Raw genomic sequence first — 26,787 nt, 5'->3', positions numbered from 1 at the left:
GCTTGGCAGCAACAGAGGCCGGGGTGGCGGAGACAGAGTCCGCGGCCGCGGCGGAGGAGGAAGTGGAGACGGTGGTGGAGGAGGTGGCGGTGGCGGTGGTGGTGGTGGTGGCGGTGGAGGAGGCGGTGGCAGAGGTGGGAGAGGAGGAGGCGACGGAGACCTCCGAGGCGGAGTATACACCACTGAGTACACCGATCCCGGCGACTCTCTCTTCCTCGACGGCGACGTGCGCCTCGACGGCGACGTGCGCCTCGACGGCGACCTTCGCCTCGACGGCGACCTTCGCTTTCTCGACGGCGACCTTCGCTTTCTCGACGGCGACCTTCGCTTTCTCGACGGCGACCTTCGCTTTCTCGACGGCGATCTTCGCTTTCGACGTCGATCTCCTTCTCTTCATCGACGGCGAGCTGCGATCCCTCGACGCCGAACGCCGACGCCGGGTCTTCTCTCGACGTCGACCGCTGGACGCCGTCGAAGACGGCGTCGTCGCCGACGACGCCGATGTAGTCGACGGCGGCCTATTCAGGTCCCTCGACGCCGATCGTCGACGCCGTTTCTCCCCAGAGCCCTGGGGAGACGGCGAACAGACGGTGGTCATCCTCCTCGACGTCGCCGTCGACGCCCTCGACGTCGACGGGGAGCGGGAGCGTTTGCTGGTCTTCCTGCCCCTGGGGAGCCCCCCAGAGGCCTCAGCATGGGCCAAATCAGCCCCTCCAGACCCACCTGGTGCCTTCAGTCTTCGCTCCTCCAGAGCTTGAAGCCTGCTCTTCATCCTGTCCCTCAGGGTTCTTGCTGAAAACGAGTGGCAGATGGTACAGCTTTCAGGCACGTGGGACTGGGGAAGGCAAGCTATGCACACCTCGTGTGGGTCAGTTTTAGCCTTCTTTCGACCACATTCCGGGCACTTGTCGAACAAGCCAGGCATGTTGACAGTACCAGCTATTAAACACAAGAAAAAGTGACAAAAATTGCCAAAATCTCAATGAAAACCTTGAAAAAGGTAGAGCTCAATGCTCCAGGGTCCTGCTAGCAGGAGCCGGAAAAAAGAACTGAAAGTAAATGGGACCTGCTGGGCATTCTGGGATACTGGGGAAAGTTCTGGAAAACTGGAAAGTTTTCTTAAAGGCACAGTATCCTGTTCCAAGCCACATAATGGCAGCCTATGGGGCTTGTCTGTCCACTCCTTCCTCTCTATCATTCCAGTGGCTTTTGCTGGTAGAGGCAGGGTTTTTTCCTATGGGGAGAAAAACTGGACAGGCAGTGCTGTTTGTGGATTTTGGTGGAATTCTAGTTGAAGTACTGGACAGTGTAGCCTGTGGGTATAGGCTGCATTATCTGTCTTTAAATTAAATTCTCTCTTAAAGGTGTATGCAGGTCTGCATGATTTGTCACCTTTTAGAGATTATTTTTTATTGCTCCGGGGTCCGCGCACATGGGCGGGACTATTCGCTAGATTATGACTATACACAGAGATCCCCTACTACAGAACTGTAATTACAGGTAAGTAACTTGTTTTCTTATCCAGTACTGGGGTATCTTTCATAGATTAACATGCCTGAATCAGAGTAGCAAGCAGTATACCAAGTATACAGTAGTTTGCGGACGGTGGGAGACTAGTGCTGATACACTCCCAATTGCATCCACAACTTGGTAACAAAAAGGTATAATAAACCAAACCTTATAATTAAAAAAAATGTAACATACGCAAGGAAATGAAACATGCATTGTAACATTCGAAGTCAGACATGTCATATCGCAGAAATGTCATTGTCATGAAAAAATGCAGACATATAGCACTTGAAAACCAGAAGAGGTACCTGAAACTGACCTCAAAGAAAAAGATGGCATAGGACAGCTTGGCCGACGGCTGCATCGTCTTGATGCGTAGATTGAAGGCAGTAAGGTCTTGTGAATGTGTGGACATTCTTCCATGTCGCAGCACAACAGTTATTTAAGAATCACCCCAGCAAACAACGCTGTAAACGCTGCTACCGTTCTTGTGGAGTGGGCCTTGGCTTTCCTTAGCAATGGCCCGTGAGCTTTGTCATGGCAGAAATGGATTGTAGATGCTATCCATCTGGCAATTGTGGTTTTTGTGACTGCAGTTTCCAGACTAGTTTGGCCATAAGTCACGAACAACGGGTCAGATTATCTAATGCCCTTTGTTTTTTGAAGGTAGAATGTTAAACATCTTTTAATATCAAGAGAATGTAAGGCTCTTTCCGCTGGTTTAGATGGATTTGGAAAGAAAGTCCTTAGTTTTACAGGTTCATTGAGGTGAAACTGACGTACTTTAGGTATGAATGTAGGATTAGTTCGGAGGGTCACGTAGTCCTGAGAAGAGTGTAGAAATGGTTCCTTTATAGTGAAGGCCTGAATCTCATTCACTCTTCTAGCGGACGTTAGAGCCAGAAGTACGGCAACCTTCCAAGTGAGGAATTTGAGTTCAGCCTTGTGGATAGCCACAAATGGGTGTTTCATTAGTTGCATTAAGACAGTGTTGAGTTCCCACTCCGGTGGAGGAAGCCTTATCGGAGGAAACGCTCGGAAAAGTCCTTTCATGAATTGTTTGATCAAAGAGGAAGAACAGAGAAGGAAGTTGAGCACCCTTTCTGAATCTGGAAAGTGCGGCTAAATGGACTCGACTGATTAGGTGAGCCCAGACATTGCCAGATATAACAAATAAGGAAGGATCTGTTCCGCAGGCGCTTCCACCGGGTGAACATGGTTAGCTTCGCACCAACAGCAAAATCGCTTCCATTTTAGACGGTAAGTCTTAATTGTGCTGTGAGCCCACGATTTTGTCAACAGTCCTGAGGGATGTTAAAGTCCTTGAATTCTAAGAAATCAGGAGCCATGCGTGTAAATGTAGAGACTGAGGGTCCGGGTGAAGCACCTGACCTTTGTTCCCCGACAGCATTGTGGGTTTCGGAAGAAGACGGATCGGCTGGTCCTGGGATAACAGAAGCTCTTGGCACCAGTACTGGCATGGCCACCTGGGTGCAATCAGGATGAGACGCAGCCCTCCAATTTCATCTTGCGTATTACTCTCGGGATTAGAGGTATCGGGGGAAAAGCGTAAGCACAAATCCCTGACCAACGCAAGGACAGGGCATTCCTCTTTTTCATCCCTGTTGAGGGTACCTGCTGGCATAATATTGGCATTTCTTGTTGTCCTTTGTTGTGAACAAATTCAGAGCCAACTTGCCCCAAGCTCGGAACACCCTGAGCACTAGAGTCTGCTCTAGCTCCCATTCGTGGCAGTCCGATTGGGACCTGAACGTGTCCGCTAGGATATTGTGGAGACCTCGGACATGTTCTGCTCCGAGGGTTATGTTGTGTGACCCATTCCCATAACTCCAGAGTCTCTCTTGACAAAGTTGCTGATCTCGTCCCTCCTTGCTTGTTCAAGTGAAACATGCTGGTGGTATTGTCGGTCTGAACCAGTACCGATGAACCTGCAATCCTTGGATGGAAAGCTTGCAGGGACAGGAAAATGGCTCGCAATTCCAGGCTGTTGATATGTTGTTTCTTGTACTCTGGAGACCACTTTCCCTTTATCTGTAAATCTTGGAGATGACCTCCTCATCCTTCCATGGAGGCATCCGTAGCAAGAACAAAATCTGGAATATCCTGTAATAATGCGAGTCCTTCTGCTAAGTTGGGCATTTGTGACCACCAATGCAGAGCATTTTTCATGCGTGGTGTGACTGAGGATGTCGAAGGAACCCACGGGCTGCTGCCACTGAAGGTGTAGCTCCTCCTGTAGAGGTCTTGCCAAAGGGACGAGATTTATTGCGGAAGAGCACATCCCAAGGAGTGACGCAAACATGCGGACAGAAACTGACTTTCTGGAAATCAGAATTGCCAGCTTTTGAAGACGAACCTGTCGTTCGTGAGATAAGAACGCCCTGCACTGGACGGTATCCAGCAGAGCTCCTAGAAATCGAAGGCCCTGCATCGGGCGTAATTGAGATTTGCTCCTATTCAGTTAGCCCCAGAGAGTTGAAAAGATGAAGAGACGTTGTCACAGCAATCTTGACTGCTCTTTCCGAAGGACCCTTGATTAACCAATCGTCCAAATACGGGAATACTTGGATTCCCCGGGATCTTAACGCTGCTACTACAGGAGCTAGGCACTTTGTAAAGATCCTTGGAGCACTTTGAACTGATAATGGGTGCCAGCCACAGTGAAGCAAAGGTATTTGCGATGCTTTGAATGTATTGGGATGTGGAACTAAGCGTCTTAAGCGTCTTCCATATCCAGAGAAGCCAGAAAATCTCCCTCGTTGAGACAACCTAGAATTACTGCAAGTGTGACCATGCAAAATCCTTGCTTTTTGAGGAATCTGTTCAGGTTGCGAAGGTCTAGAATCGGGCGCCATTCCCACGATTTTTGATAAGAAAAAAAGGGAATAGAAACCCGTCCATTTCTGATTGATGGAACCTTCTCGATCGCATTCTTGAGGAGCATCGTTAACCCCTTCGCCGCAGGGGTAATTCCTCCACGGCTGCACAGTGGAGCTGGGCTCGTCACGACTCCTCCCACTAACTGATTCTCCCGCACAGGCGGGGAATCAATTACGCGTGGGAGTGGCGCGACCGTTATGATGAGCCCAGCTTGTCATGAGCACAGCTCCACTGTGCCTCATGACGAGCTGGGCTCGTCATGAGCATACAACAGGTTAAAGCTTCTTTGAACAATAAGTGGGCGGAGTGGTGGGTGGCTTGGTGACAAAATTCTAAGGTATGACCGTTGTTCACCAGGTCTAGAACTCATTGGTCCGATGTAATTTCTTGCCACTGGTCCACAAATGCTGAAATTTTCGCGCCCACAGGGAGGGGAATAGGAGTGGAAGGCACCCGTCCTTGATTTTGCGTTCTTTTTCTTCCGCCCAGACGAGAGAAACCAGACGTGTTGGATTGCATGTATGAAGATTGAGAAGTTTGTCTATATTAGGGCTGGTATGGTCTATTCTGCTGATTTTGGTATCCTCCTCTAGAGGAAAACCCACGCCCTCTTGCACCTCTGAAGGTTCCGCGTTTGTACTACAATGAACCCATGGATCTTGCCGTATCAGTATCAGTTTTTATTGCTTGGAGAGCTTAGTCAATGTGTTTTCCAAACAACGATTCGCCATCATAGGCGATATCCAATATTTTTGTCTGGACTTCAGGTCTGAAAGTGGTGGCCTTAAGCCAACCCTGGCATTTGTATTCACAATGTCTAGTGCGCAATCTATGGTTTCGGATGCCGCGCGCTCTCCCTCTAATAGAATTTTTCTTGCTTCCTGTCTCTTGTCATCCGGAATGAGCTCAATAAGTCCAGCCATCTCTGACCACATTTGGCGGTCATAATGCCCTATTATTGCTAGGGAGTTAGCTGCTCTGATGGAGGCAGCTGCCATTGTTGAAAACATCTTGCCGATCGAATAAAGAGGACGCCCTTCCTTGTCCGGCAGTGTAGTAATGAGTGTTGCCGGGTTCTTGGATCTATGTTGGGCAGCCTGGGAAATGACCGAATCTGGTCGAGTATGGCCAATGAGACAGGTTGGACTTTGGCTGGAGCACGGTATTTGTCTATCCGTGGAAGCACCACTGGCACAGATGCAGGGGTTTTCATGATTTTGACCCCTTCTTTCCAGGTGTAGTCAATCATGGGGACAGCTCTTGTGATCTTTCTGGATTCCTCCTTAAAATGATGTAGCAAACATTCAGATTGCTCAACCGTAACAGGCAAGTGAAATCTAGCAGCAGCTCGCTGCATTAGATTATGAAATCCCCCTATATCCTCTGGGGGCGAATCAGATGGTAGAGGAGTCGGTGGCGAAGGAATAGGGATAATATAAGAATACCAAGGATCTGCCGGAGTGGTCTCTGGAAGTTCACCCTCTTCAAATTCCCCTTCAGAGGACGTGTCCTGACCCTGATGAAGGTCATAAGGAGGGTCTGGAAGCTGAGGCATTAGAACAGGAGCGTCAGGTGAAGGCAAAGGATCCGGAACCGGCCCAGGTGGTGGTGGAACCTGCGGAATGACTTGCTGTGGGGGAAAGCGCTGTCTGTAATCTGCTAGCATGGCTTGCAGGTCTTGTATCAGAGTTGGAGGCAGATGGGACATCTCACTCTGGCGAGGTTCCTATGGTAAAGTCTGTGATGCGTGACAACAATGTCCTCTTGATAATATTGTTCCTGATAATTTTTCTCTTCATCATGGTCATCCTGACATTTGACGTGTAGCTCAGAAGGATGATCTATTCCAAATGGTCCTTCGTCCTCTTCATCCTCGTAACCATCATCCTCATCCTGCACGTTTCCAGGAGATGTGAGGTAGTAAGCAGTGAAATCGCTATATTCATGTCTCTTAAATGTTTTCAGCTGAAAACTCCTAGATTAAACAGGAGTAGAACGAGTATGAGCTATAAACAATGCAGGTAAATCCCCAGTCGACGGGCTTGCAATCGACGGGCTCGACGTTGACAGGACCTTCGTCGACGGGACGTTCATCGACGGGGTAGTAACTAGCTGTATCTTAGTCTACGATACTTCTCTCGTCGACGATGGAGGCTTCGTCAACGGTAACGTCGTCGATATGGATTAAGACGTTGACTTAGTCGACGATCCCTCGACGACGGGTTTGACAGGATAGTAATCCTCGTCGACCGTATAGGAGAGGTGATAGACGTCGTTGAGACAGTCTGCGTCGACTGTGCAGAAGTGAAAAATAGTCAACGAAGGAGGGAAAGCCAGAGATTTTTGAAGACGGCTTTTTAGAGTCCTTGAGAGTAGAGTCCTGAGGAGAGTGAACTGAGCCAGAGGAAAGGAGAGGAGTCCTCTGAGGAGGGACAGAAGTAGAGTGGGAAGATTTATGGCGTTTTCTCCCCTCGCTTGAAGAGCTGTCATGAGACCTAGCTCTCTTGCTTTAAGTTGAGGCTCTATCATCCTCTTCAGCCGAAGAGGATTTAAGCCATAACACTCTCGCCTCCCTATCCCTAACAGTGTTAGTAGGGAAGGTGCGGCAAATTTTGCAATCTTTTGCCTCATGTTTAGGGTAGAGGCAGTAGATGCAGTCCATATGCTGGTCATCAACGTGGACTCTCTTCTTGGCGCAGGTTCTGCAGGACTTGAACAAGGCTTTGTCAGACATCATGGAATAAAGTAGAAACTGAGTGGCACTCAGGGAGACTCCCTTCCACACGACGTGCGGTGAAAATCTGAGGAGAACTGGTTCTGCTGAGTGTTCTAGAGGGTGCTGATGGCAGATTGGTTGGTACCAATTTTTTGGTTCTTTTAGCATAATGATGTAGATTGGCTGCTAATATCTATGCCTTTTCTTTGGGGCCTACTACTATTAATATTTTTGGCACTACTTTTGTATTTACCGTGGGACTCCTGCCTCGGCGACAGGGAATGATTTAGGCATGTGAATCTATGAAAGATACCCCAACACTGGATAAATGTACCTACCTCTCACAACTAGAGATCCCATTTCCAACACCAGGAAGTCTTCCTGGAGAAACCAACAGCTGGGCAGGTAAGGTAGGGCTCGGGATGTAGATGCACCTGGGGTCCCCTTCTCCAGGGCGGGCGGCAACAGGGGTGCCTTTTGAGGTCAGGTTTCACCTTACCGGGCCACTCGCAGGTGGGGGCGCTGCAGGCGATGTTGGGGAGTCCTGGAGGGGTGAAGTGGTGGTTCCAGGCGTATAGTTTCCTCGTTCTCAGCAGGCTCAGTCTTTCTTTTGAGTTTCTTTTGAACAGAGCTGCTGTTCGCAGATCTGACTGCCTTCAACAAAGACCGGATCTCCCATAGATTTGGGAGGTCGATGGCTACAGGAAAAGTCTACTTTTGGGGAAGGATCTGTGTAAACTGAAGATGGGCCAGGAGGGGTGGGCACACCAAGGATGTAGCCCCCCCCCCCCCCCCCCCCCCAAGGTCAGTACCTATCGACTTTGTTCCTTAACAATCTCTATGCATTCAGTTTTTGTTGTTCCTCCTCACCTATAGCTCCATCCATGAGTTACACCTCTATTGGGAACTGACTTGGCCCCAGCCCTACCCCCAAATTTGGTACGAGCGTAAGCTATGGAGCAACACTATGGGACCTCAGATATGTGAGGTTTTTTTAGGCTGCTTTGAAGGTGGGTAAGTTGGTAATGGCCTGATCTAAAGAGAGGACATTTTTCTAGTGAAAAGTGCCAAATACATGATTATGCTTTTCCGGTTTCAGTTCAGCTACATTTGAAGGTTGGCCAATTGCAGAGATCTAGTTGGACTTAAGCGGGAGAGTGCGGTGGGTAGGCTAGAGGACTGGCAAGCCATGAAGTGTTTTCAGAACCAGGGTAAGGTTTCTAAGCTGTGTTCAGCCTGCTTCCTTAGAGCCCCCAACTTATGTTTTTCCAACATCGACCTGGACGCTGAACGGGAACATTCAGGAAGCCGCTTTCTTTTTGATGCTGGAGTAGCAGAAAGCAGTTTCTTCTCCGATCTGTGTTTTTACTGAGCGGGCTCTTTAAAAGCAGGACTGCTCCAAAGGCCACTTTATTGAAGGTCCTTTTCCTCTCTCCAGCAAGGCATGTAGCTTTATCTTCTTGCGCGCAAAGTGTTACCCTTGGAAAATGGTAATAACACTTCTGGATTGTGTGAGGATGGAACACAGAACACAAACAGAATGTGGATCAGACTTTGCCATCTTCTTCCTACAGGAAGGACATTTATTGAACAATGCTGGAATTTCTGACAAAGTTTTCAAAAGTGTCAGAAAACAACTAAGAAAGTTAGCGGCAATCAAAAAACGTCGAATGAAGATAAAAATAATCAGGAAAACAATTTGACTACTCTTGATGAGTATCCCATGGAAGAAAAGACCGTTTTAGAGTGCCAAGAGATGTAATGGACAACTGTGTATCAGCTCAAATTAAGTAGATATTAAATAAGAACCAAATTAAATACTACTGCGGCATCCCAAATGGCTTCAATGGGAATAAATGTTGCAAATCTTTCAAAGCTATACCACAACTGGTGACTTGCGCATTGAAGGGTAACCCAGCAACTGCGAAAAAGCCGGCAGAGTCAACAAGTAGCCTTTAACAGTGCCCAAGACAAGTCCTTGCTCGGCCAGGGACTAAGCAAACAACAAAAGGTTAAATAACTTGACCTGCGATGGCTCATTCTGGCGAGTATATCAAATCACATCACAAATTTGTCCCAACGACTGGCGTATAGAGATATTGAAGGAGGATCTCACCGCCAAGATATACACCACGAGAAGAAAGTCAAATTAGGTCAACTGTTGCTGCTCAATCGCTAAGCATGAATATGCAGACTGCATAGGTGTAGCACCCAGCTTTGCTGTTGTGACAGAAGCTACTCCTGAACAAGCAGATTGATAGAGGACAGATGCTCATGAGTTCCAGGTACCATACCATATTCTCCTGGACCAAACCAGTGCCACTAGGACGACTGGAGCTACCGGCGCACAGTAGTGCTATAAAGCTTTCTGGATCAGTTCTGCCGCCTGGGGAATATTAATAAATTGACAAATCTGCAGTTAGAAGAATCCATTAAAAATTACTTACTGCCGAAACATTATGCTTGCTATGACTATTGATACCTTATTAACTATGTAGGCGTTACGGCTGTGATGTGAAATGTTTATTTACAGTTATAAATATTGGAGACAAAAGTTACATTAGGTAAGCGAGTTATGGTGGTCACAGCAGGAATGCGAGTTAAGTAATTGTGGAATTTTTGGGGAGGGATGAGATTTTTGGTACAAGAACTGCTCTTTAAATGGCGTTAAGTGAATATCAGAAATAGAAAAAATAAAACCTACAGTAAGGTGTTACGACCTAAATGAACCATACCTCCTACTTTAGATGTTGTGTGGTAGGTTCATGTATACATGGTTATAAATGTAAATGCCTCCCAATCATACTGCACTCTAATGCCCTTTCTGCATGGCCTTCGGCAGCAAGTGGCGGACTGCCAATTCTCAACGTTCATGAATTCCCCCCCCCCCCCCCTCGTCAAATTGTGTAGAATCACCAAAAGTTTAACAAATACAAGATATCTATTGGACGACCTACTTTATGGATAGCACTGTACCACGATGTGAGATCCGAAACATGCAATCCAACTGAATGTATTTAACGCATTTTGTTATTGTAAACTATAAATGCCAATAAAAAGGTCTTTAAAAAAGTTTCAAAAGTGTAAACCCCTTACCCCCCCCCCCACCTCTACTCTGAACCAGACCTTAGGGAAACCAGAAATCACTGCCATATGCTTAACATGCCAGATGCAAATTACAATTCCGATTGGGTAAGCAGTAACAAAATTTCCAGCAAAATCAACTCTTTACCTTTCCTTTGACTACCACCTCCCCCCCCCCCCCCCCCCCCCCCCACATACTGAGAAAGGTATTGATGTGCAAACGATAAAAGTGCACCTTTGATGCATCTCCATGCAGCTTTTCATCCCGACAAAAGACTAAACATGCTAAGTGTCTGCCAATGTCAAGTGTATTCTCTAAAAGGTGGCACAGTATGACATCTGCAAAAGTTAACCTAAGCACATGTGTCAAACCGCTTACAAATTTTTCAATTAAGTGCATAATTATAGGCAAATGGAACACATTTTCAAATGTAAAGATATAAATTTTAACTCACCAATGCCCACCCTCCGCATTTTTCAAAAATCTCAAAAACTACTTCACGGATTTACCCCAGAAGAAACAAAGGTCCACCTCTTAGTAGGAAGGGAGAGCAGGATGGCACAGTAAATTATCCATGTTTCACAAAATGTTACCCAATTAACTAAAAAAGTTAGGTAAAAAGTTCAGGTAAAGTGAATACGGACCAAAAAGCAATTTGTTTAAATGTAAATGTAAATTGATACTTGTATAGCGCACTACTCATCCGCAAGGGTCTCAAGGCGCTTGTACGAATACCGCTGTGGAACCCATCCTGGCTTTCCCTGTGAGGCGTCCACTCCTGGGCACCCCCATGGTGCAGGCCAGGCATCCTTCGCGTTGTGGGGGCCGTTGTGGAGATTAAGCAAGCTATTGCCCAGAGTGGGACTCCATGATTGGAATGGTACAGAGGCGAGAATTATCAGGTCCGTGGAATTTTTGAGCTCAAGACCCGCCGAAGCGGGGAATTGAACCCTGGTCCCGGGCTAGACCTCTGCATCAGGGTCTGCCACTACAATCATTGAGCCACACTTCTCCACCACTTTAAAGGAGACAGTTAAGTTGTAAACTCCACTGCATTAAACTTGACTCTAGCAGCATTACATCTATATTCAAGATCAAACAGATTACAAATCTAGAAGAATATGCACTTTGTTATTGCAACGATGGGCTATAGTGTTTAAGAAAAACATGAATTAAAGCAATTTCCTATTAGCAGTGTAGACTACATCATCGTAGTAAATAAGAAATGGATGCAAGAAGTTCATCTTTAAAGGAATAATACACCCATCCTCGTATCCCAAATCAATGCCCATGGTACAAATTAGAATACGGAACGCCATTCAATTTGAAAACTACTTTGGAAATGTAATTCGAGACTTTAGGATTTAAATCCCATCACAGCCAGAAGCTTACTTTGGTGTTCATGTTCTGCGAGAACTCCAATATAGTATCAACTCTTGTCCATGCGTCTGGATGCTCCTTTAAATGAGTCAACACCTCCTGCGCCATTCTTTGCTAAGGTAACAGAAGAAAAACATTAAGTCACAAGAAAAAAAAACTAGAAAACAAAATTCTACATATATTTAGAATTTTAAACGGGCAAAGGCCTTAACCCAACCCTTGCAAGAATCATCTTTTCACAACACTGAATTCAAACACATTCTTTAGACCCGGAGTAAAAACATTACTTTCGAGTAGGTTAACAATTAGCAAATACAACGTGTAAATATAGCAGAGGTCCAAGACCACAGAAACTACGTTACACCTTTCTTCGCAGCAACTGCGTTTTGGACAGGAAATCCTACAATACTGCCTATAAATGTACTTAGTTCTGTTCAGCACTGTTTATGGGATGGAGTGTGCAGTAAAAAGGACCTTCGTTTAGAAACCACCTTTAATGCGTATACGTCTTTCAGCAGAGTGCTTACCATAAACCCTTGTCCGTAGTTCGCACCCAGACGACTTCAATAAATCCCTCACCTGTGCCAGGTGCTGCTGCTGCAGAAGTAACCCAGAGTCGAGGCACCAACCATACATAATTAACCCCTTGGGGGGGTTTGGGGGCAGTTACGGTGCCGCCGTGCTCGTGATGGAACCACTCCGTCATGAGTCACGGGTGAGCTGTGCTCATGACGGAGTGGTTCCGTCACGTCTCCGCCCACTGCGCTAATCGCCCGCACAGGCGGGGAATTAGCGCCGCGTGGGCGGAGCGGCCGCCAACGGGCGCAGCATGACGGAACCACTCCGTCATGAGCACAGCGCACCCGTGGCTCATGACGGAGTGGTTCCGTCATGAGCACGGAACGGGTTAAATAGGCCTCGGCAGGCGATGCCTAGCACCAGCAACTTGAGTTCAGACTTTTATCTTGCCCGGCAAGACAAACTAAGCAAGCCCACAAGAATAACAAGCATTTGCAATGCAATAGGTCTCACATTTACACAAGTTTATGCTATTGCTATTGTAAATGACATTGCCTTTTATTTAGGTTTAAAAAACCAAAACAAATAAAAGGCATTGTCATTTACAATGCCAATAGCTCAAACTTGCGTAAGGGCGAGACCTATTGCATTGCAAATGCTTATCTTCATTATCACATCTGAGAGCACTGACAGATGTACGTCCAGGGTAGGGGGTAAGCTGCACAAAAACCTTTGTTTTATTAAATAGCCCACAATTCTGCCCCACCTACAATAGGAACATAGGCTACATTTAGGGTGCATATGACAACTGACTTGCCTCTTGGTTAACTAAGGGCATTGTCATAGATTCAGCGATGGTGGACATTTTCTAAATTCACTTTCTATAAGTACTCCTCAATGCGCTTTTATGATCTGTTGAAAAAAATGTGTTACATAAATTTCAGTGTTGAAGAGACTTTGGAATTTTTTTAGATGACGTTTTTAGCACGTTGTACATGGCAAATATTTTCACGGACTCTGCTTGTGCAGAGCTCTTGGAGCCGGAGCTGCCCTTGGCTCGGCTCTGGCTTGGCTCTCAGTTAATTTGCTGACTCAGGCACATCTAGTTTTAGCCTTATTCCAGATGCAGGTACCGAGGCTCCTACTCACAAAATGAGTGCAACAAAACTGACAAATATAAAAACAAAAGCCACCCCACTGCCTCACTCACATGCCAGCGGGGGGGTGCCAGGGTCGTTCACACTCACTCACATGCCAGCACGGGGGTGTCAGGCCGCTCACTCTCACATGCCAGCAGGGGGTGGGGAGAGTATCTGCCGGGGGTACCCATCTTCCTGCGAAGCCGCAGCTGGCCGGTAAGGATTGCCAGCAGGAGCATCTTGAGCAGCAGGGCCGTGTGTTCTCCATCCTCGTGGCCGTGGGAGGGCTGCTCTGCCGAGGGTCAAGGTAGTCAAAGGGGGAGGAAGGTGACTCAAAGGGCAGGGAGGAAGACAAGAGGGGGGGGGGGGGGTCGAAGAGGAGGCAGCGAGAGGAGGGGATAGAGCTGCGAGGGAGGAAGAGAGGGGGCCACAGCAGGTGGGAGAACCTGAGCGTGGGCTGAAACGATGGCGGGAGGGAAAGCAAAAGCACACCATGCGCACATTGAGGGAGACAAGTACGCGTGCACTGGCTGGGGGCGGCTAGTGTGTTTGCGCAGGACGCGTAGAACTCTGCGAAGCAGGCGCTGCTGGAGTTCAGCAGGTGAGAGCAGGCAGAGTCGAAGTACAAGATGACCAGCGGGTCCTCCCGGAGTACATGCCGGCCCAGCGACTGCGAAATATTAGTCATTGCTTTGAATTGCGCTTGCGTTAGTGGTTTGCCTACCAGGCACTAGGACCGGGGGCTCATGCCAATGTGTTTAGCTGCCCGGGGGCTGCCCCCAGGGTAGCCAGCGATGGGGGTGGTGGGGGGGGGGGGGGGGGGGGGAGAAGAGACGACGGCCTAGGAGTGCAAGGCACATTACACGCGTTGTGTAGAGCAACACAGCAGATTGGCTAGAGCATGGGACATTGAAGCTGGGGAACCCAGTTCGAGTTTTGGCACTGACCCTCACACATCCAGTGATTCTTGGCAAATCGCCTAGCTCCCTGCACCTAAAAAGGAATTGGTCCGCTTGTTTATGCTTGAATGAAGGCAGTATAGGGCACCCCGAGCACCAACCCTCCCGTTTGCGAGGCGCTATTAGCGGATGTAGCACGGCATGCATGACGGAGCGCTTATAAGGCTTGCAACTGTTTAAATGTACACATTGAAATGGTGCGAGCACTGCAGTTCGAGTGCTAGGTAATTACCGCAGCATGTGGGTACCAAGGTACCTCTCTGGTATGGTTCTCGTACTTTTACCGCTGCACCATAGCCATAGTTCAGCAATTGAGAGCGGGCCGAGTCGGAGTCCAAGATGTAGATGCGAGCGAGTCTTTACAAGCGCGTACACAAGCTGAAAACGCCAAGCGCCTGCCCATCTCCTGTCCCACTTCCGAGGCAAGTCGGCAACAATAGATCTCGCTGGCGAAAGCGCTTTCGCACTGCGTTCGCCAGGTGAGACCTAAAAAGCATTGACAAAGACAATAAAGTAACTATAAAAAAAGGCAACATTCCATTAAATTTTAATAGAACAGTTATAGATGCTTCTAAACAGCTGGGTGCATTTATACCTAGTAAGATTAACTTGTTAAAAGCTTTAAAAAGTTAAAATCATATTTTCCAGAAGAATAAGCCCATTGATGTCTTCAAGTTTATGAAAACACTGACAAACAGCTGGCAAGAGAAAGCAAAACAGTAGGTACGGTACCAAATCATTGTTCAGCATCAGAGAAGCAAAAAAACACATGTGAAGAAGCCCACTGACAACACAGAAGAGGCATTTACAATGCAATAGGTATCACAATTGCGAATTTACCTATTGGCATTGTAAAAGTAAAAAAAAAAAAAAAGAACAAAAAAAAAAATCAGAAAAAAATGTTTGGTGACCCAGAAGCGGGCACCGCACTCCAAATCAAACTTCAGAACGTAAAATGCAAACTGAGCGCAGTGTCCCTAAAGTGTGCGGCGCGCTCAGCATGCACATACAACAAAAAAAGCAGCCGCCATTGGTCCCATCAGTACCAATAACAAAAAGTGCTCACCCATCTTATTTCCTTCCGTGTCCCTGATGCCGTGTTCACCACCCAATCTCGTGAGTAGGCACTCGGTTGTCCGACTCCACGCTTTCACCCGTAATTCACCTCCGGCTCATGGGCACCTTATTTTTCACAGGTCGCCGCTTAAATCCCCCTGAGGTTGACATTCGACACCTGGGATTCTACAGATCACCTCGTGCCCCTGATGCTTTTATTCACACTCTATGAACCCTTGAGGTAACATCTCTCATATCATACAATACGGCCCTTGCCCCAATTGAAACTATGGTCCATTGGTTGTGCATGTGATCTACTAACTGGCGCACTATTTTTCTACATGCTTGCTTTTGAAAAACTATTATGTCTCTCTTTTATGCTTCTTCGTCCACATGATTGTTGTGACGTCCAGCCTAATTTTTGGTATTACACTATTCTTCGCGCTTTTTGGTTGTTTATGCTCCTCTAACGCGCCCTGTTATACTAGGTGTTCGAGTCCACTTGCCACACAGTTTCTACTACCAATTTGGGAACTTAGTAACTATCTAATTCAGTGTCTATCCAGGGTAATCACCCATGCAATGTTTCTCACTTTCACTTGTGCGTCTCTTTCGATAAATTTGTCCAAACATTTCCCGTGTGATAAAAAACATTGTCTTGTCTACTATGTATTTAATACAGATCTCTTTTTCTTCCTCCCCCCTTTTTCCTCCTATTGCTTCACTGGTCATGTTAATTATGTAATCCAGGCATTTTTATACGGCCAATTTTATTTAATTAGTCCTGATGATGAACCGATATCCCCCTGATAAGGATCGAAACGCCGGCGACACAGTTGTCCACCTTACACATTATATATACTGTATGTAATTTACTGTGAAGGTGACCTTATATGTATCAGATGTTTCACTACTTGAAGTATTTACTGCTTGAAACATCCTTGTAAATTGCCTAAAGATTTTTTCACAATTTATTTTCCATGCGATATGTAAGTTGTAGGATACAGGCTTGTATCCCACTGAGATTTAACTTACATCTGTTTGCTTATTATTACTAAATTTTGTATATTAAAGTTGCCTTTGTCCGGCTGGACACTGGCTGTAATATAGAACCGATTGAGGCTATATTCATTGTACCACTAAACTCTTTTTGCTTTCAGGGACCACTGTTTCCTGTAAAATACTAGTTCCAGAGGTCCCTGTCCTATTCCTCCGGGTGCCCTGGTCTCTTTTTACACCCAGACAGTGTAACGAGCCACGTAAAAGGTCAAGTCATTATGGACGGAAACAAATGGAGACAAAGCGAGACCAAGGAGGGACTAACAAGCCTCATAATGACTCGGAAAGACGATGACAAGCCAATTAAAAACATGGGCGGAGAGTGGGCAGGGCTTCCACTGCATACTCTATTACAGCATGGCTCGCTGAGCGAGCAGCGCATATGCACTGCCTCTAGGCTCGACCTAAAAAAGTCAGAGGTAAAGACGACATTCAGGTGTAGGACAAAAGAACAAGCCCTCTAACCGATCTAGAAAAAAGTTAGTCTACTGGACTCTTACGTCTTTCTGAATCAGACATATGGGATGAGAGGTGTGCATGAACTGGTTCGATGTAAATATATGAACAATGTCCCTGGGTGTTACTGCCAGTTTACACATTCCATACAATTAACAGTTTCAACCAATCTAAACCCATGCTCTAAATTCTGCAGCCTTTAATTTATTGGCCAGTCTGGCTGTGAGGAGCAGCTGGGAAATGAACTTGCTGACAAATAGCGAGAAGGGGATACAGGTTTTCAACATCCCAAATACATGCACAATGGGCCCTATTATTAGGTACAATTCGTTATGTACCGGATATGGAACAGAACGTCTGCCAAAATATTTTGATTGGCAACAAGATCGCCACATACAGTAGCATTTGCCAGTGCCACCATACCCTCTTCAGCATGTCCGAGGACTGCAAACATGGCTCTCAGTCCATCCCTTTATCGGGCTCTTGAAAGTATCAGGACACCTTTAGTATTCAGAACAGAGGAGATAGCATTTGTAAAACCCTTTCAGCAAATAGCAATCTAATCTCGTGGTTTCCTGGTCTGCTCCCTGCACCACTTGAGGCATATCCAGTTTAAAATTGGCATCACCCTAAATGCACCACTACCCTCTACACAAACTAAACTTCATAACTTCGGTCCCTGCTTTTCAAATTACTATTACTGTACAGGGCACTTGATGGGTGTGAGAATTTGGGTTATTAGTTTCAAAAGATACAAGTCCTCCACAAGTAGTACACAAGTTGTAACAAGCCGGCTCTGTATATACTATACCAAAGATAGTGTACACAGAGTCCAGTGGATCCCTAGAGGTACAGCACAGGCTCAAGGAGATAACACCTTACTCTTTTATGGTAGCATGGTTGAGCGATCGTGCTTATAAGGAAGCTAGTGTTAAGCATTTGTTGTGCACACTCAGGCAAGAAATATCACACTCGCACTGAATGCAGGCTAATGTATTGTATATAAAGTTGTTATTTTTATTACTAGAACCAATATTTACTCAGTAGCATGTAAGATACTTTTCATAAAATGTTACATTTCAAACTAGTGCACTGGATTACTAGGAACATTCAAATTACTTTTGCTGTCAAGAAAATGAGTTGTAAACTGTTCACAACACTTGAAATCACTTCCAGATTACTTTGTAGTTAGCTGCACCAAAATATGCAGGCTGCAATGGCAAGGGGTGCAAGTTTGTTGCAAGAGGTCTCAAAGGGTGACATAATACATGCTGCAGCCCTCAGAGGCCTTTCCCTGGCTACAGTGCCCTTGGTACCATAGGTACCCTTTTACAAGGGACCTCCAGGTAGGCCACAGCTGTGCCAGTTGTTTAAACAATGATACAGGCTAGAGAAAGAACACATGCTGTGGGTAGCCGATTGGTAGGGACCCCAAGCACACAAAGTTTCAGAAACATGGCAAAAACTGGTAATGTTACTGCAAAAGAAACCCACGTTCCTACACAAGTGCCATCTTTCTTGCATGTATGCCCCCACTTTTAGCTGAATTGCTGAAGTACTTTGACTGAGTGTGCCCTGGGCTCCTGCCAATCAGGTGCCCAGGGCCGGTGTTCCTTCCCTAAAACTGTGTTAAAGCCTAAACCCAATTGGCATCTCTGGCCACATGTCAGCCCCTGGTAAATGGTACCCAGGGCCTTGTGACCAGAGAAGGCCCCTAAGGGTTGCAGCACTTATTGTGCCCCCCTTGTAGGCCCTGTACCCTGACACATGCACTGCCTTTGCAGGCTGAATGTCTTGGTGCAGAACTAAACAGTCTCGACATGGCACACATCCCTGTGTACCATGGACACAACACACACTGCCCTAGCATACCACAGCCAACCCTCTAGCTGGACGCCCCATGCCAGTGGTGTGGGTACAGGTGCATGAGCCCTGTGCCCCTACAGTATCCAGGTCCATTCCTGGGCACTGCAAGTGCAATGCCGCCATTAAGAGTATATGGTGCTGGGAGGTAGTCGACAAACTCCACAGCACCATAATGGCTACACTGAAGACTGAGAAGTTTGGTATCAAACTTCTCAGCACATTAAACCCGCACTGATACCAGTGCAGGATTTAATGTACAATGCACGACAGATGCATCTTAGAGATGCCCCCTCAACCTAACCTACAATCCACGTCTTGTCTGAGGGGCTCCCTTGGCTGTCACACAGCAGACATGTTGCTGGACCCCTGGGTAGAGAGCCATCCTCTCTCCTGGGCTTGCAACAATGCACATCCTGGGAAAGGTGCTAGGTCTCCTCCCCCAGGATGAGCAGGGGAAGCATCAAAGGCATACCGCCTTTATGAGCTTCTCCAGGCCACTTGCTGTACTCAGCAACTGGCCCCTACCAGTTCTGACCCCCACACTGGCAGAAAGACTGGTGGGAAACCCCAAGGAAAAAAAGGGGGTGTGCCAGCCTCTGCCAACCCCCACCCCTCAGGTGGGGGAGACAAGGTGCAGCATATCTCCGGGCTCTCGCCATCTTAAAGATGGGGAGCCCTGCCCCAATCAGGACTAGGCTACTGCCCCCCTCCAACAGGAGAGTGGCAGGATAGGGGGTGTACCCACCCCAGGGAAGGGACCCATTGGTCCCTGCCCTTTTCCTACCTGTAACACCCCTAAATTTAGTATTTAGGGGCACCCCGAACCTTCCTTCCTGAGATCCAGATTTCGAAACAAGCAAGATCAAGAAACAAGAAGACCTGCCGTGCAACTGCTAAGAGAAAGACACCAACTGATTAAGCTCCAACCCTACAGGCTTGTCTACCCTCGAACCTGCTCCTGCTAAACCCCGGCATCTCCAGTAGTCAGCAACGTCAAAAAACCCGGAGGACTTGACTGCCTTGTGAGACTAACCAACTGGAACTCCCACGAGCAGTGGTACTGCTCAAAGCAAGTAACTGACCCTTGGCATCAACCAGGAACCACGACTCCTGCACACTCTGCACCCGCCAAGCCTGGCCTGTGCCGGAGTGGACAAAGACCACGAGGACGTCCCCCGGCGACTGTGACCCCCGAATCCAGCACCCAAGGACCCACCTCGACGCTCCTGAAGCCTGCAGCCTCAGAACCGGGGACCCCTCCAACCGCGACCAGCAGAGGGTAAGATTTCCCGACGCCAAAATGCACCCCTGCACCCGGCGACCTGCGGCCCCCAGTGCCCAACTCCTGGGTGCCTACCTATCCTCCAACTACCCAACATACCTTTCGAAGTGGTGGTCCCACCTGAAGAATCTTAGTCCCCGAGCTTGCAGCCTTTGTTAGTCACTGAGCTTCTCCATATAAATACATTGAGCGCCCGACGGCTCAAAAGCACCTAGCCACCCGAGTGCCCCTGGCAGTGCAACCTCTATCCTAATCTACTTCCCCACTTGCCCTGAGTAAGTTACCAGGAGCCCAGCTCCCACAGCCGTGTGGCCTGCTAGCCAGCAGTTACCAACCAAAGGCCCCTGGCCTCCCATAGGATAACGTTGGGCCTAACTCTCTCTGCACCCGGCTGCCCCTGTGCCGCTGAGGGTGTAACAACTGTACCTACCCGCCCCTGGGAAACCCGAGTCTATGCCCAGAACCTTAACTCTGCCATTCGAGTACTTACCCAAAAGTCGATAACTCAATTTTCTTCCATAGGGTAACATGGACTGGTTTCACTTAGAAGAATTTCAAAGTGTCGAGTTTTGAAACTTTAAAATATTCATCTAAAATCAGCGAATAACGAAAACAAAATTACTCAACTTATCAGGAGAGATCCCAGTGCTGGATCTTGGTGCCCAGCACGGACCCTGATAAGTAATTACAATCGTACTTACCGCTAACTTGATTTTCCTCCATAGGATAACATTGCCTGGTTTTTGCCAGAAATTCTTCTAAGTGTCGATTTCTGAAACTTACAAATATTCCTTAAAAATCGCCTGTATAACAAAAACGCTTCCTTCCAACTGTTTACAGGAGATGCACCAGTGCTGGATCCAGGATCCAACACCGGGTTAGAAAAAGTAACGATAACCCTACTTATCTGCTATGTGAATTTCCTCCCATAGGATAACATTGGTGATTCTATGTGTAAGTTTCCAAGAGTCTACTTTTAAAATACAATAATATTCCTTAAAAATCATAACTAACCAAAACGTTTTTTACTCCACTGTTTACAGGATATGTCCCAGGACCGAATCTAGGATCCAGTCCTGTGGTAAGAAAAGCAATCAATTGCATTTAACTAGAAATTCCCATTGAGCTCAATGTATAAATGTGTTTGAAATTGTGTTGCCCATTGCAACAACTTTAACTATTGCATTCAAAAGTCTATTGCCTATTGAAAGTGTATCTAAAGCATCTCATTCTGAGAAAGTATATTTTGATACCTATTGTTGGTTCTAAAATAAAACTATATTTTTATACAAAACCATTGGCCTAGAGTTCAGTTCTTGAGTGTGCGAGACCATTTGCTGACTGAGTGTGTACAACAAATGCTTTACACTGTCCTCTGATACTGCCTTACTGCTCGACCAAGCTACCACTTGAGAGTAAGGTTACATCTAACTTTAGCCTCTGGGGACTGTGGACTCTGTACACACTGTACCTATTTGGGAACAGTATATACAGAGCCACTTTTACACTTCCCAAACCTTTTAGGACACCTACCCACTTTTTAGAACTAACTTTTGCGACCCACCTTGCTCTAATGGGTATGAGGAGGCCACTTTATTACAAATAAAGCATTGTGCAGCAGTGCAATCTTTTACAGACAGCACATTTTCTTTTGATATAGCCACTAAGTTTACAAAGATGTACAGTTTTATTGATAAAACTATTTCTAACACAAATGACAGTGTGTGAGAATCATTTTTCCGTGAATGTTTATCATTCGTGAAATGTGTTTTTATCATATTAAAATTGTTGCTTCCCTCACAATTCAGAATTACAAAAATGTGCTTCATTTACTTTTGCTTTTCTAACTGCCAAATGTTTACAGGTCCCGTTACAGGTATCTTTTTTTTGCATTACAAAAAACATTCAGCCTTAGTATCACGCTGCCCCTCGGCTAGATTGGCGCATAATTTACATTACTTTCTCTGGCTGCGAAGTGAGGTGTTTGCAGACACTAATAACATATTAAAACAAGCATTTGCAATGCAATAGGTCTCGCATTTATGAGAGTTTGAGCTATTGACATTGAAAAGGACTATGCCAATAGTTTAAACTCTCGCAAATGCGAGACCTATTGCACTGCATGTCGGCCACGCCCTTTTCTTTAGACGAGCCGCGTCTAAAGAAAGGGGCGCAGACACCATTAAAGTGAAAGCACAGTATGGGATGCTTTTACTAAAAAACATCTGTCAAGTTGGCAAACTATTATTTATTTATTTTTTTTTTTAAGTGCCCCATGCCCCGGTTTCACTTTAATAGAGGCTGCACCCCTTTCTCCAGACGAGCCGCATGTAAAGAGGGCATGGCCAACCCTAAAGTGAAAGCGCTGTATGGGGCAATTTTACCCCCAAAAATATTTGTAATGCAGTAGGTCTTGCATTTGCGAGAGCTTAAACTATTGTTGTTTATAATGACAATTGCTCAAACGCTCGTAAATGCAAGTATTGTTAGGCAACGACTGCGATTGTCCCGGGCTGCTTTGAAAGGAAGCACGCATGGCGCACTGCACGTAGTGCCTGTACGACCACAAACTCATTAAAGAAAATAGTGCTTACAGACTAAACATATGGTGTAACAGAAATAAAAGGGCCAGTTCTCATGGAAGGTTACAAATGAAGACAAGGCGGTATTAAGGAGGGACTAACAAGCCAATTAACGCATCACAAGCCAGTATTTATGAAAGGCACCGACACAAGCCAATGAAAAAAATGGGCGGAGAGTGGGCAGGGTTCCATTTCCATACTCCAATATAGGATGTATCACTCAAACAGCATTCCTCGCGGAGCAGCACATGCGCAGCCCAGGCTCAACATGAGAAGGGGTAACAGAGCTCGACTGCAATGTTTAAATATGTTTCGACATTTAAACATTGCCAATGTAGCAGAATAATTGTTAACAAATTGAAGGGGGGAGGGCGCAGCGTTAATTTTGAAGACCACTGCTGTATGGTTTGTTGTGAATGATGGCTGTTACTACTCCATGCTTGTTAATGCCAAATGTGTCCAAAAAAAAAAAAAAAACACTAGAGGCATCTAGCAGCCAATAAGTCATAATGAAAGAAAATGACAAGGTGAGTAATAGAACGGATGAAGGAAAAAGGTGTGAAAAATGCGACTATTAAGAAATATCTGCATTGGCAAAATCGTTTTTGTAAGCATCTCTGGGTATGTACACTTTTATACAAATAGCAACATAGCACAAAGTGTTTCTTTTGAATATGTGTCCCCTTGGTTTTAGCGTGTTTGCAAAAAACCGAACATGCGTTTCAAACACGGCGTGAACTTTTACAAGCACAGGAGCGAATGTCAGAGTCAGACAGCATGTCGATATTCCTGTTGAATGTGTGGGACTCCCGCAATAGAGAAGCTGCAAATCAAACAACTACCGTGGATGCCCTTAGGACAGTGAAGGGCCTGGGGCAGGGCCTATGTTCCCACTGCCCCAGTCCATTAGAACACCAGTATCGGCTGCTTCACGCGCCTGGCAGTCAACCAGCCTTCGCTGCAGAATTTGCACTAATTACAGTGTGAGCTGTGTGAGGCAAGCTGATCAATGACATGCAAACCCGGAGGCGTAACAATAGCCTTGCAGTGCGAGGGGGGGGCGAGATCCAGGGGACCCACACTAGCACTGTGCGTGGGGGCTGAGAGCTGACCAGATCCTGAGTGTGGGGGCCCCACCCCATGCACTTTGCAGGGCTCCACCTACAGGTTTGACGCGACTGGCGAAACCCAAGCGCACTACCCTCCCCCTTTCTGCGCACACAGCAAGTCAAAAAGCTGCTGCCATTGCATTGTTCTCTGTCAGCCAGGAAACTGTTTGTATGCAGTCAAGATTTCTTCCCTAGCGCGAAGCGATGCTCCGAAACCGGCCCTATTTAGGTCTCGCCTGGCTATCGCGTAAGCGATCGCTCAGCGAGACTTATGTAGGGGCTTCCGAAAATGCTCCCAAAGGCTTCCCAGGCGGATCTGGTGGCGGTTACGTTCACAACCACGCGCATTCCATTTGCCACCAGCTACTTCCTGCGCGTGCGCCGCCTCACGCATTCAGAGAGATTTAGTAAGGGGCACAAGACCTTAGGAATGCGGTTTATGGCTAGTGCATGTGAGGCATTCAAGCGCGAAGCTGGCATCTGGCATCGGACTTGAAAGCAGCAGACTGCTTTCGCCAGGGCGCGCTCAGCCTCACTTCCTGCATCCCCTCTTACAACAATTAACTTTCGTTATAACTCACACCCCATATGCTCGTTCCCTCCCACCCTTCCTTTGATGTCCACTTTTCTTGTTGTTTACAAACCACGCCACACACCGCTGCACTCACACACCGCTGCTATGCGAGTTTATGCTACTGACATTGTAAATGACAATGCCTTTTATTTGTTTTAAAACCAAAACATAAATAAAAGGCATTGTAATTTTACAATGCCAATAGCTCAAACTCTTATAAATGCGAGACTAATTGCATTGCAAATGCTTGTTTTATTATAGGCCCAGCCCTGCTTTTTGTCCGATTTGGTTTCCGCAGAATTTTTTTCCTGCCCTTCAAAAGGCGAGCAACCTACCCGGGTGGGTCCTAGAAATCGTCACCAGCCTGAACAGGAAATACAAGCCGAGCTCTCGGACGTACCAATGGATGTCACTTTACATTATATTGTAATTATAGAGCCCTTCATACCCAGACCAGGGGCGAAGAGCATTAGCGGAGGGGAACGGACGCACGCTATAGGCAGGGGAGTGCTGGGTTACAAATATGTTATATTGCTGACATATGTTACTTTTTCGCGTGTTTGTGTGTGACATGCGTGGTGCTCTTATCCTGCAATTGTTTTGCATGGACATACAACAGCAGTAAAGAGTGAGACCGAAATGATGCACTATTTATTGCTGCGCCTGTGCTTAACATGAATTAATAATTCTGCATAATTCAAGCACGTCCCATAAAATCTGCTGAGGAGCAATGGATGAGCTGCCCACTACAAACACTAAATACAGATCAGGCAGATGCTCAATTTTAACCCACGTCTCCACCTGCGAACAAACAATTAGTGACCGGCAGGTGTGCACGTTATGCAGCCAGCCAAAATAAATGATCTTGAGACCATCCAGCAGGGCGCAAGTCCTAAACAAGCACTCACCATAGAGCTGTTTAAATTTGCATCGCACTTTCAGTGAAAGCGAAAGCACGATGCAAAAATAAACACGAGTCGCCCTTTCTCCTTTTGGGAGGCCAATCAGGACTGGATCTCAGAGGCTTGTTGACATAACACGCCTCTGAAATCAGAAATTGCTTCACGACAGCCGTGAAGCAGGAGACCCAGTCCAGATGGGCCGTCCCAAAAGGACAAAGGGCAGTAACACAGAAGCCTCATTTTCAATGGAAAGCCACTGTTTATGCTACCCAATGAAAAGGAGGGGCGGGGCTTCCAGAACCCTTCTGAAATATACTCACCCACAATATGTCTCGCAGACGTGAGCAGCGCATGCGCGCTGCAACGCAGGTTTGTGAGACCTAAAAAGCAGTCATTTGTCAGAAGTCAGCCTGATATTTGACCTCAGTCTTTGAAGCACAGCAAATGCGAAAGTTTATGGAATCTTATTAATAGGGTTTTACCGACTCACCAATAATAAGTGGAGAAGTGTGGCTCAATGATTAGAGCGGCAGACCCTGATGCAGAGGTCTAGCCCGGGACCAGGGTTCAATTCCCCGCCTCGGCAGGTCTTGGGCTCAAAAATTCCACAGACCTGATAATTCTCGCCTCGGTGCCTATTCCAATCATGGAGTCCCACTCTGCAACTCTGGGCAATAGCTTGCTTAATCTCCACGACGGCCCCCACAACGCTACCTGCGCATCTGCCCTAGCATCAGAATCCAGGCAGTAATGCTTCGTAAACGTATGGACCGACTTCCAGGTGGCAGCCTTACAAATGTCAGCAATGGGAACATTCCTAAGCAAAGCTGTAGTAGCTGCTTTTCCCCTTGTCGAATGCGCTGTAGGCTTACCCCCTAACGTCTTATTAGCTTTCTGATAAAGCTGAATACAGGACACAATCCATCTGGAGATGGACTGTTTTGAGGTAGCTAGACCAGTTCTTACTGAACCATAATTTACAAACAGTTGATCCGACCTGCGGATGTCTTTTGTCTTACCTAGATAGAATTTCAACACCCTACGCACATCTAATGAATGCAGAGACCTCTCCGCCGTAGAGGAGGGATGCTGAAAAAATGTAGGCAAAGTTATCATTTGATTTACATGGAAATCAGATATCACTTTAGGTAAAAACTTAGGATGAGTACGCATTACCACTTTAGAAGCATGGAATACAGTATACAGCTCTTAACACAGAGCCTGAATCTCACTTACTCTCCTGGCCGATGTAATGGCCACAAGGAAGGCGGCCTTCCAGGACAAATGCTGTAGAGAAGCCTTATGAATAGGCTCAAAAGGCTCCCTCATTAATCTGGACAACACCACGTTCAATTCCCATGGTGGAGAAGGTCGTCTAACAGGGGGAAACACCTTACGCAAACCCTCCAAAAAATCTTTAATCACAGGGAGTTGAAAAAATGAGGTTTGGGAAGGGCCCTTTCTATACGCAGTCAAAGCTGCGAGATGAACTTTAATAGACTGAAAATTAAGCCCAGATTGAGCTAACTGCAGCAGATAAGGCAAAATAACATCTTTACAGGATGTAGGGTCAATATCCTTTGCCTTGCACCATAAGCAGAATCTCTTCCACTTATAGGCGTAAGAAGTCCTCGTAGACTGTCTCTTCGCCTCTTTCAAGATCTCCATGCAGTCCTGAGGTAGGTTTAAGTGT

General features: G+C 46.6%; 1 protein-coding gene across 1 annotated transcript in view; it reads right to left on the bottom strand.

Annotated features, from left to right (window-relative positions):
• The window catches only part of XPO1 (exportin 1), a 908,600-nt gene that overhangs the window by 741,655 nt on the left and 140,158 nt on the right, over positions 1–26,787 (bottom strand). Inside the window, exon 3 of the mRNA XM_085612347.1 lies at positions 11,604–11,705. Coding sequence (XP_085468473.1) covers positions 11,604–11,705 — 102 coding nt within the window. The remainder of the gene's footprint in view (positions 1–11,603; positions 11,706–26,787) is intronic.

This window comes from Triturus cristatus, chromosome 6 (genome assembly GCF_964204655.1).
Source record: "Triturus cristatus chromosome 6, aTriCri1.1, whole genome shotgun sequence".
Lineage (NCBI taxonomy): Eukaryota > Metazoa > Chordata > Amphibia > Caudata > Salamandridae > Triturus > Triturus cristatus.
The sequence above is the reverse complement of the archived record's forward strand: the minus strand, read 5'-3'. Positions and strand labels throughout refer to the sequence as shown.